Source organism: Nyctereutes procyonoides, unplaced genomic scaffold (genome assembly GCF_905146905.1).
Source record: "Nyctereutes procyonoides isolate TBG_1078 unplaced genomic scaffold, NYPRO_anot_genome, whole genome shotgun sequence".
Taxonomy (NCBI): domain Eukaryota; kingdom Metazoa; phylum Chordata; class Mammalia; order Carnivora; family Canidae; genus Nyctereutes; species Nyctereutes procyonoides.
In genome coordinates, this window is record NW_026575043.1 from 14,730,463 (window position 1) to 14,742,838 (window position 12,376).

The 12,376-nt window shown below is 36.4% G+C and overlaps 1 protein-coding gene across 5 annotated transcripts in view; it reads right to left on the minus strand.

Moving 5' to 3' along the window:
• The window catches only part of HIVEP1 (HIVEP zinc finger 1), a 142,221-nt gene that overhangs the window by 62,050 nt on the left and 67,795 nt on the right, over positions 1 to 12,376 (minus strand). For all 5 annotated transcript variants that reach the window (XM_055322534.1, XM_055322537.1, XM_055322532.1 and 2 more), the window contains exon 3: positions 3,980 to 4,033. In XM_055322534.1, coding sequence (XP_055178509.1) covers positions 3,980 to 4,033 — 54 coding nt within the window. The remainder of the gene's footprint in view (positions 1 to 3,979; positions 4,034 to 12,376) is intronic.

Here is a 12,376-nt window from a genome sequence, read left to right on the forward strand (position 1 = left end):
AACCTAGAAATAGCAAAAACACTTTAGGAATTTGCCCTACTCTACTTTATATTAAAACATAAAGTGAAGTAATTAATACATTGTGATATTAACTTACGGATATATAAACAGAACAGAACAGAGAGCCAAGGAACAAACCCATACATACAAGGAAAATTAATATGAAACAGAGAGTAAAGGGAAATCCACTCAATAAATGTTCAGGGACAAATGGTTACCAACTGGGGGTGGGATGGGGGAGACACAAACTAAAACTGAAATCCTGACACCATTATTTAAAAAAAAAATCAACTCCAGATGGATTTTTTTTAATAAGAAAATAGAGAAAAAAAAATATGTGCGACCTTGTGGTAGAGAAGAATATAAGACAAGCAAAATATTTTAAAAATCCCCCAAACAAAAAAAATTCTAATCATAAAAGAAATAGCCTAGTAGTTTGATAATATTAAAATTAAGAGCTTCTGCTTACTAAAGTGTACTTTAAAGAAAGTAAAAAATTAAGCCCAAAACTAAAGCAGGTAACATGAATAAAGGATTCTTATTCAAAATACATGAAGGAAAACAACCAAAGATTTTTAAAATGCATTGGAGATACTAACAAGCATTTCAAGATGGTGGAATACAAATGAAGACATGTTTAACATTCTTACTAATTAGGGAAAAATAAGTTGAGAGCAGGAGAAAATACTACCTTTTACCCATCCAACTGGAAAAAATAAAAGGGCTGACAATTCCAAGGACAAAATGAATTCTTAGATACCATTATACTCCCTCTCATATACCCTGGAAAACTCACACATGTGCACTAGGAAATGAGAATATTCATAGCTCCCCTGTTGGTGACAGCAAAAAGGTAGGAATAACTCAAATCCATCAACAAGAAAATGGAGGACATACTGTTTCACATAATAAAATATTATTACAGCAATGAAAATAGCTACATTCAATAACATGTATACATTTTAGAAACAATACTCAGTGAAAGAGCTGTTAAAATTATACAACATAATTTTATTTTTAAAGCTCAAACTCTGGCAAAACTAAAAAGTGTAATTACTTTTATGAAGCATTAACACAATGAACGCAAACTTGAGGACAGTAAGTGCATCCACAGAGCAGACAGCGGGAGGAGACAACCTAGCATGCAGATTGATGCAACAGTACTGACAATGTGCCAGCTCTTAGTTATACTAGGAAGTGGAATCAAAAATCACCATGTTATTTTTATGCTTTATAATTCACTACATTAATACATTAATCTATATATATCAAATATTGTATGATAAACATTTTAAACAAACTATTAAATTAAAACATACAAAAATAGAACATGAAAGCTCTCCTGAGAAATTATTTATTTCTTCCCAGTTTATTTTATAACATACTCCATCCCCACATCTATGACATTCATTATTTATTTTATCTAAATCCTGTGCAATAATTTTAGGAATAGTGTCAAATACAATGGATGTTAAGAACAAGTAAAGAGTACTGTAAGGGGAATATAATGACGTGAAGGAGAATTATGTGAATGTTACATGTTCCGTTTATCCACAAATTGATTAAAATCAAAATAAATCAGTCATCTAATTTTCATTCATAAGCAGAGAGAAAGAATAAAAGAAATACATTAACATAATTTAGTGTCCTTTTTTATTTTATTGGTGTGTAATGGGCCAAGTCACTTTCTTTGCCACCATATTAAGCAGATTAATCCTTTCTTAAAATGTTAGAAACAATAAAGATCTATCAATGAGCAAGGTTTATTTTTTTAAGGGCCTGCATTAATGTAGATGCTTCCGAAGATAAATTAGTTATTTGTCCTAATGTTAAAAATAAAGGAAGAGGGGAAAAGACCACAGATAAGTTAAGGACTATAGTATCTTCAAGGGAGGTAAAGCCTTAGAACCGTGAGCATTGTAGAAAATAGCCAGATGTAGAAGAGAATAAGTCAAACTTTCAAGGGGAAAAAACCAAAAGCATCTTGAACAAATAATGAAAAAGTGATCTGTCCTACATGAGTCATCTTCATAAAAATAATAAACAAATTTTTAAAGCATATCAAAGGAAGAAATGAATTTCCTTTAATAAAATAGGCAGCTCAGTAAGCAAAGTTTGAGAAATCTCAACACTTTTATTACTCAAAAAATTTTACCTCATATTGTTAAAGACAAACTGATATTATTCCTTAATTATATTTGAGGGAAAAGTTATCTTATTTTTAATTTGCCCAGAATGTGTATGTAAAAATGAAAGCTGAGTAGTAATTCGAGGCAGTGAATTGCACAGAACAATGCTCACTTGGTATTCATCCTAGGTCTTAAATAAATGCAGCCTGCCAAATGTAGCCCACTAGATTATTCTGAACCTCATTATCCAATTTCTTTTTCTAGAACCTTTGTTCCATTTCCTCCTTCCTATCAGGCATTTAGTTCACTGTTCTTAAAACTCTCTGCTGCTGAAATGAGAAAGAAGGAAAAGGAAAACAAGCACACATTTATTTTTCTACTTGAAGCAGCTCTAAACCATTACTAGATGTAAAAGATCTCTTAGAGCCTGCATGTCTTAAATGCTTTATGTCTACAGTGATGGGGGGAAGGGATCTTTAGTCAACCACTGAGAGGGACAGCATGGCTACAGTGACTTCTCTGTTCTTTCTAGACTTTTCTGCAAGAATGTCTTTAAAGGAGCCTATTTGTTATGGACCTTCCAGATTGCATGGAAGAAAGGGATGGGAGGAAAAAAAAACAAACAAGAGAGACACTTCAGGGCTGTTGCACATCACAACCTAACCATTCAGATCAACACCAAATTTTGGAGGTTCATAGGTTGACTCAAGGCCTAGAGAACCTGGATAGTCAGATATATTTCTATAAAACATACCTCGCTAGGAGCCTAACTAGATTTTTGTTTCTAAATGACTTCCAATTGGAATTCTACATGGCTAAATTACTCTGTCAAAATAGTCCACTCTAATTAGAAGATATAATTAGGACAAAGACATAATAAATCATGAAATATAAATGCTACAAAGGGAGCTTTAATTATGTCCTTTTAATCAATTTTTCTCATTAACACAGAAGTGTTGGAACACTATCTACCTCACACTGTCTCCCCCTCTGCACTGGCTATCTTATAGCGAATGTATTTTTTCGTGTTACATGGAAAACTAACCAGTATGTTTTCTATGATGACAACCAACTCTTGCCTTTAAGCTTCAATTTCTATACAAAATTATAACCATGATAATAAAAAATACAAAACCATATAAATAAAAGTTAATCTTCCTCAGCCTTTCTTCCACCATTATAAACATATTTGTTCACAGTCCTTGCAAACTTTGTCCAAACCTGTATAATCATATGTACGAGAATGCGTATGAATACACATATGTGTGTGTATGCCTCTGTCATTTGATTGAACAAAAAAAAATTGAGATATTTTACAAGCTACAACGCAATTTCACTTTCCTCATTCAGCAATAAATCAACTGAAATTATTAACATTTTTAAAAAGATACATAGTATATCCCAAAATATGAATATATTACAATTCACTCAACTGTTCTCCCACTGACTAGCATTCATATTATTTTGTCTTGAGCTTTTGGCATTACAAAAAAATATTGCATCACAAGAACACACATATATGTGTAAACACAGCCATCATTAGTCATTACATTTGTATTTTTATTGCTATGGGATGGTCTCAAAAACAGGACTTTCAAATAGCTGCAACAATTTTTTATATCCTACCAGCAATAAATATGTGGGAAACCATTTCAGAATATGGTTGTAGCTAAAGCATTTCACAAAGCAAAATCCATATACTTTTAAGTATCAATTAGTTTGAGGTAATATTTAATTTTATGTTATGTTTACATTGGTAGATTTAGTAAGGCTGCAATTATAAGGTATCTATAGAAGAATCACTGTTAAGAATACATATATAATATATATTGTGGCTGATTTTAATTTACCTTTTTTTGATACTTCTGCCCCATTAAGTTCTTTTTGTGCTTCTTCAATTTTGTCTACGAAAAACAAAGAAGTTTCACAAATCAATTCATCATATACAAACAAGAATACCATAAAACAAACATACTACTTAACACATGGTGTCTGATACATTGTAGTAAATATTTATTGAATGAATTATTTATGAAACACATATGTGTAAACTCAAAATAATGATATATTCCCTTATTTTAAAACTGAATTTCTCATTTCATTCATGTCTTGGTCATAAGGACCAATTCCAATTAGTCAATGTTTCCATAATGCAAGTAATTAGTACATTTGAAACGGTGAACTATAGTTTAAAAATGTTTAGGAACCTAATAAAAGTATCTAAAAATAAATCCTTCATCATGAAGACATAAAAATGCCCAACAAGGATTTTATTAGAGATATACAACAAATGCCCACTAGCTTAGGAACAAGTCTAATCAAAGTTCATAGATGGCCTGAGACCTATGCCAAACATGGAAGAACCAGGAAATAAATGAAATGAGGAACTGAAGAGTAGTAGCTTCATAGCCATCTGTCTTGCCAACCTTTGGTAACAGGATAGTTATTTATGAAGTGTGAGGGTAGCAAATTGCATTAAAGAGATACTCTATCAAAGTAATGACCATAGAACTGTTAAATATGAACCAGTTTTGAAGGATCAAGTGTAACCTGGAGGTAATAACTAACAAGACGCTAGGAGGGCTGCCCTAGGGAGGGTTAGGGAGGGATGGACAGCAGAGGTAGCCAATGTGGGTTCTAAGCCAACAGGTCTTAGATCTGAGGCTCTGAGCACCACTGGGTTTTGCGAAAATAAATTAAATAAATAAATAAATAAATAAATAAATAAATAAATAAATAAATAATAGCACGTGTTCCACTTTGGGTAACAATTAATTTTAACTTTTTAAGGATATACTTATTTGATGATTGTGACAATAGCCAATTCCAAGTTTAACACAGGAGTCTAAGTGCTCATGATAATAGAAGTTACAAAATTCCCAGGGCACTATTTTGTACTGAAATGAATACAGAACCAGTAATTATATAATATTTTAGTTAGTCCATGGAAGTATCATTTAAAAGCTTTTCAAAATATTGGTACTTGAGCCATTTATGCCTTTGGGCATCCACCATGAGTCCCTAAAACTGGTCTCCAAGGCTAACCGTACCACCACTGGCCGCAGATGATCTTCCAAAATGCATCTTTTTCCAAACAAATAAAAGAGGCAGACCCTACCACAGGCCCTTTGAACTCTGATCCATCTGCTGCTTCTCCCATCAACCTTGCCGGGAAAGCCAGAAACGCGGAGAACCTTCAATTTACTGATCAAACTTCTTTTAAATTGCATATTGATCCACCCAGTCTATAAAATAAAGGCAGAGTGGAAGCAGCAAGATAAAAGAGACAAGCTAGTTTGAAATATTAGACACTATCAGTGTTGGTCGAAATAACTAAATTTTTATCCTGACAAATGTATCCCCACAGTAATGTCCTATTTATTTGATGCTAATCATTGGATCCAGAATGAGATGTATGAAGAGTAACCTGTAGAAATAACACAATTTTTCTTATTTATAAATTTTAGTTACTTGTCATGAGATGACAAGTGAAATTGGAAGCCCTCCTAAAAAACAAAAAACAAAAAACTCAGAACCAAAAAAAAATCCAAAACAAAACAAAAAAAAAACAACCCTCTTATTAAATGTAGAAAGTGGATCCTGCCTCAGCAATAATTTTGCTTCGAAGAGAAAAATACCAAATACATGGATGAAATCTATGTTAACATAAATAACAAAAGGGCAAGGGCCACTTTTTTTTTAAAGATTTATTTTATTTATTTACGATAGAGAGAGAGAGAGAGAGAGAGAGAGAGAGAGAGAGAGGCAGAGACACAGGCAGAGGGAGAAGCAGGCTCCATGCCGGGAGCCCGACGTGGGACTCGATCCCGGGACTCCAGGATTGCGCTCTGGGCCAAAGGCAGGTGCTAATCCGCTGAGCCACCAGCCACCAGATCCCCAAAGGGCCACTTTTTAAAAAATAAAATATACTAAGTACACTGGAGACCTTCAAAAATGTAAGGAAACAAATTGTATAATTTAAATATACAGTCCTTGAGAAACATAAAAAGGAAAAAACACTGTTATTTTCTATGTCAGCAGTTCATCCAAACTTAACCATAAATAATATGTATGTATATATTATATATATTCATAGTAGTAATGGCTAAGTTTAAGAGTTTATGCACACATATTTGGGATTATATAATAAAACAACTGTTTATTAATAGAATCAATTGTGACTCAAAGCAACAAAAACTCAAAATCTAACATGTATTTAAGGAACAGCTGCTATTCAGTATATGGAGGTTTGGTCACCTTCTGTTTGCATGTTAACATAACAAATTCTTACAAAAATGACCTCAATTTACATGGGATCACAAAACACTACTCTTTGTGTTAAATTTTCAATTAAGTTGCCTTTTTCTCTTGATAATAATGTGCATAAATCAGCAGATGTAGGACATCTACTATGTTAGGGATAAGCATCTACTTAAATGCTTTTACCTAAAGCTGCAGTTCAATAGGTAAATACAATTTTCATGGAGAGGGCTTCTAAAAGCCAATTTTCAAAGCTTTTGCTTCAAGTTTTAGAAAAAGTCTTGTTGATATTTAACCTCTGCTTTATGATTCTCCTGGTTGATCAGGATGTTTCAGAGACACTCCAAAAGCCAGAGAAAGTAGTCATACATTGTAGGCTCTTAATTGGATCATACAAGGCAATTCACTGATATTTAAAGCAATATTTATCACTTTTTTTTTACTATGACTCCAGGCAATAAATATATTCTTACATTCCAACCAATTACACGTGTGTACTATTATGTGTATACATAATTCAGAAACAAACTTACCCACACTCCATCCTCTATCTTTTCCTATTAAAAATGAAAAATGCTACCTTGCCCAACCAGCTACACTGATTTCATGTCCTACTGCTGGATTCCTCACCTGATATAAGCAGTTCCCTACACATCTCTTTTACTTTTTTTTTTTTCTATCCTTTCCCTTTAACCAAGGATAATACTTTCCAACAAATATATGATCTCATTATTATAAGCCTTGACTTGGGGGGTTGAGGGTGCAGTTAGGATGGGATCTCAGACTTGGAGCCACCTCCCCAGTGTCACTGCCATCTGAGGTAACAACCTCACAAACTACACATTCAGAAACAAATTGTAGTTTCTCATTGCTGTTGTTTAAGAATAAAAATAGATATGCCCACCAAATGAATACTCACACCATGTTGGTAAATCTAGAGTCACGCATTCTTATGTAATGAGTTCTTACTGTATTGAAGATACAATTCTAATTAATTCCATTTTTAATAAATGTACTTGGAGGAGCTGTCACCCAAAAGAGGTCCTGACGACATGAATGGATCCATAATCTTTTCTGAGATCCACTGGGGCCCATGGTTGAAAGAGTAACAGGCCAGGAGAGGGCAGGGGGTACTAATCATCTAAGTCATATTTTGGCTCTGCAACTATTAAAAATTTTACAACTTTTTTATAGATTTTCTCCTCCAATAAAGCACAGAAGCTGTTTGTTAATGGTGAAGACTATGAACAATTTTGTATAATGCCTTACATATTTAAAAACTTTTGTTTGTACAAGAAAAAATTCAAAAATATTTTATTTCTATCATCCATAAATAATTAAAGAAAAAAGTCTCTTTACTTGTGAAATATAATCAGAAACCACTGAACAAAAACCAAAACCAAAACCAACTCCTAGAGCCCTTAAGAAACCACCTCTCTTTTAGGGCACAGGGAAGAAGACTGAATGATTAAAAACAAATAATTTGCAACAATAAAGCACTCTTTAAATGCAGGTTCATGGTAAGTTCCTGCTCTTTGACCATTTACACCCTATGGTGAAGGGTGGGTGCTTCTCTTGGCACCAGTCCCCCAGGAGCCTCAGGATGCAAGACACTAGCTTTGGGGACCAACCCATGAAGCCCTTAGGATTTGATTCAACAAAAGCTGTGTTTTTATTGTGCTGAATGTCTCCTCCATGTCATGTACAATAGGAAGAACTAGAGATAGGAAAACAAAAAACAAAACAAAACATGGTAGCTGAGTGGGGAAAAAATAAAACAAGAAGAAATCAGAGAGGGAGACAAACCATAAGAGATTCAATCACAGGAAACAAACTGAGGGTCACTGGAGGGGAGGCAGGTAGCGAGATGGGGTGACTGGGTGATGAGCACTGGGGTGCTATGTTAAGACATATGTTATGATGAATCACTGCACTCTACCTCTGAAAGTAATAATAAACTATATACTAATTAATTGAATTTACATAAAATTAATTCTAATTAAAACAAACAAAAGACCCAGAATGGCTTTCCAAGAGGGGCTCACAGATTCTTATATCCTTTATTTTATTATTTTTTTACGGAATTTTTGTATTTACTCATGAGAGACACAGAGAGAGGCAGAGACACAGGCAGAGGGAGAAGCAGGCTCCATGCAGGGAGCCTGGTGCAGGACTCGATCCCAGGACCATGGGATCACGACCTGAGGCAAAGGCAGATGCTCAACCCTTGAGCCACCCAGATGCCCCAATTCTTATATCTTTACACACTCATTTTAATATCAATTTAAAGGTAAACACAAGGTGGGAGGTTCTACTGTGCAGCTAACAAGGTGCTCCTCTGCCTCACTCCCAGCACCGCTCTGGGCTTTCTTTCTGGCTTCAGCCCCACCTACAGGCAGGCTCCATCACATCCCACCCCGTCTCTTCTCCTGGTGGCATCCTTTCCAGATTCGCCTCCCCCAAGAAATCTTCTCTTCACACCCTCATTCACAGCCTGTCACTCCCTTCTTTGTGCCACCACCAAACCCTGCATGTGGAACCCTGTCTCTCTGTAGCGACACAGCTCATGATCACGCGTCCCAATGACAATGAGAGGGACCTGGGGGATTTACTGACCAGATAAATGCTGACCCTAACCTGCTGAGACACGGAGGAGCACTGGGGCGTTCTGAAAAAGAGGGATAGGTATACCTGCACACAAAGGTGGTTCTGCTTAAAAAAGCAGCCTTTTATCCTCTTTGACATTACAAATGATTGCAACATTTGGGAAGCCATATGGGTACATTGAAAACCCTTGAATCAACTATTTATTACTCCATTCGATCAATGGCAAGTGCTTCCTACCTTAATTTTACTAGCATACCCTTCTCTCCTGCTTTTCGGTTAGGCACCTGTAACCCCTGCTCTACCACCACGGACTCTCCCTCTTCACTTGGCCCTAAAAGCACCAACAGGGCAGGGAAGAGTAAAATGTTATGAAGTAGCTCCTAATGAACTGTAAAAGGCACCTCTATTTACTGAAAGAGATACCATCTGATTGAAAAAGGATCACCATATGGGACTGTACTATTTTTACTACGAAATAAGCATAACTCCTACATCCCCTCATTACCCGTCAGTACAAGCTCCTTACTCTTACTGTTAACTGCTAGAGCTATTTCAGTAGGACTAAATATATGACAATGACGTAATGTTAAAAACGCATCCAATACCCAGAACCATTTATACATGCTCTTTTAAATGAAAATTCTCCTGGGGTTTGCTACTAACTCACCTAAGTAAGCCTGGTCATACATCCTCGTACCTCTGAACTTATGTCTTCTAAGAAGATGACACTGTACAATAAAGCTGAAAACGATAATCCAGACTGGGGATATTTCAAATCGGAAAATACTGCCTGAAGTAAGTAGGGTAAAGAAAACAAAATCAGAAACTCATCTCTGTCCCAAGGAATTTGAAAACTGAGATTAATTAGTAAAAAGTTTCCAGGAAACAGTATTACTCAAGCTGACCCAGGAAGAGGAAATCTCCATGGGAATAACCACGATGGATGCAGCTGAGAAACTGACCAGAGAATAACCCAGAATTACCTTTTTTATTTTTTTTGAGAGAGAGAGACGGGAGGGTGGGGGCAGAGGGAGAGGGAGAGAGAGAATCCTAAGCAGACTTTGAGCTCAGACCAGAGCTCAATGCGGAGCTCAATCTCATAACCTTGAGACCATGACCTGAGCCAAAATCCAGAGTCAGATGCTCAACTAACTGAACCACCCAGGTACCCTTAGAATTACATTTTGCTTTGTTTTTTTTACGGGTTCCAGGCCTAAATGGTTTTGTTATTAAATTCTTTCAGATTCTGAAGAGTAAAGCATTTCCTACACTGTTTCAGAGTACAGGATAACATAAAAGCTGTTCTATGTCATTTTATAAAGCTGGTATGACCCTGATATCAAAATATGGCTAAAGGGGCAGAAAAATCAATACCACAGGTAAGTCCCATGTGTGAGTACTGATTCAACAATCTATATCAAGAAGTACAGAGGCACCTGGCTGGCTCATTCAGTGGAGCATGTGGCTTTTGATCTTGGGCATTTAGATTACCTAAAACATAAAAAAAATAAATACAAAAATTTTTTTTTATTTATGATAGTCACAGAGAGAGAGAGAGAGAGGCAGAGACATAGGCAGAGGGAGAAGCAGGCTCCATGCACCGGGAGCCTGACGTGGGATTCGATCCCGGGTCTCCAGGATCGCGCCCTGGGCCAAAGGCAGGCGCCAAACCGCTGCGCCACCCAGGGATCCCCAAAAATTTTTTAAAGAAGTATATTCAAAGTTTGGAAAACCACATCCAAGTAGGGTGTAAAGTAAGTGTGCAAAAGTATTTCAATATTAGGAAGCGCTGTTGTTCTAATTTGTTAACAGCAATAGTACAAGAGAGGAGGGAAAGGAAATTTAAATAATGTCCAGAATGGACATGATTAAATCACATCTATTGTTAATGTAAGAACAAAACAGAAAACAATAAACAAAAAAATCCTCAACAATAAATAGAAACAGGGTAGACTTCACTGTATTAACCGAGCATTATTCTAATGAACACCTGAAAACAAAATTGGCCACTAATCATGTTATGACTTTCTTGAGGAAGCCATCCCTGACCAGGACCCCCACCTTGGATCTGCATTCCTAGCATGGTGCCCTCACCTCCAAAGCAGCATACATTACTGCCAGGTTTTATGGGATCATTTCTTTTTTATTTTTTAAAAGATTTATTTATTTATTTATTTATTTATTTATTTATTTATTTATTTATTTATGAATGAGACAGAGAGAGAGAGAGAGAGAGAGAGGCAGAGGAAGAAGCAGGCTCCCTATGGGGAGCCTGACATGGGACTCAATCCCAAGACCCTGGGATTACAACGTGAGCCAAAGGCAGATGCTCAACCCCTGAGCTACCCAGGCACCCTGGGATCATTTCCAAAACATTAATACACAGGGTTCATTCGGTTCAGAATATATTTATTAGCTCCTATGTGTACGGGTACAGAGAGATGAGTGATCCCACATGCAGGAACTTACAGGAGTCAACCAGCCATTCTTCCACATGGTGGAATGGTGTGATGAGGGCGTTCAGGGAGGGGAGCATGAGGAGGTTGGAAAAGCAAACAAAAACAGAGGGTGTGTCAGGAGCTCAAAGCAGTTTGGGAAGAGATCTGGAAGAGAGTAGGTCTAATGAAACAGGATTTGGAAACTACCTTCTTATATGTCTAGCAGTTGAAACCATACCACGGGGTTGGTGGAAGCAAAAACATAACTATTCTATGAAGTGACTTGGCCATAGGTATTAAGATCTTTGAAAACCACAGCATCCTTAATACAGTGATTAAAGCACTGGAAATCTAGACTGAGACCATAAGAGGAGTGGGGTAAAGGCCATTCATCACAGTGCTTGTCATACTAGAAAAATTAAATCATCTACAGCACCTAGAAGGAGTTCAATAAATATCTGTTGAGTGACTACTTGAGAAATAATTATGGCACTTCCATATGACCGAGTATTATAAAAGCATCAAAGTCCAGGTTTCTGGAAGGAGGTCCTCCTGAAGCAATACTGGCCCCAGGTTACACTGATCTAAAAGCTCTGAAAACGGTTTTGGTTTTTTTTTTTTTTTTTAAAGATTTTTATTTATTTACTTAGGATTTCATTTATTTATTCATGAGGGACACAGAGAGAGAGGCAGAGACACTGGCTGAGAGAGAAGCAGGCTCCCTGTGGGGAGCCCCATGCGGCTGGGATCACACCCTGAGCTGAAGGCAGAGGCTCAACCACTGCGCTTCCCAGGCGTCCCGACAGAGAGTTTTAATGGGCCGCCTACTCTCCAGTTAAGAACCACTAGTGGGATGAGAGGCAGCCCCAACTGTTAAGGAGGAGGTAAAGAAAACCCAAGAAAGAGGCAAAGAAAAAAAAAAAAAAAGGAATGGTTGAAAAA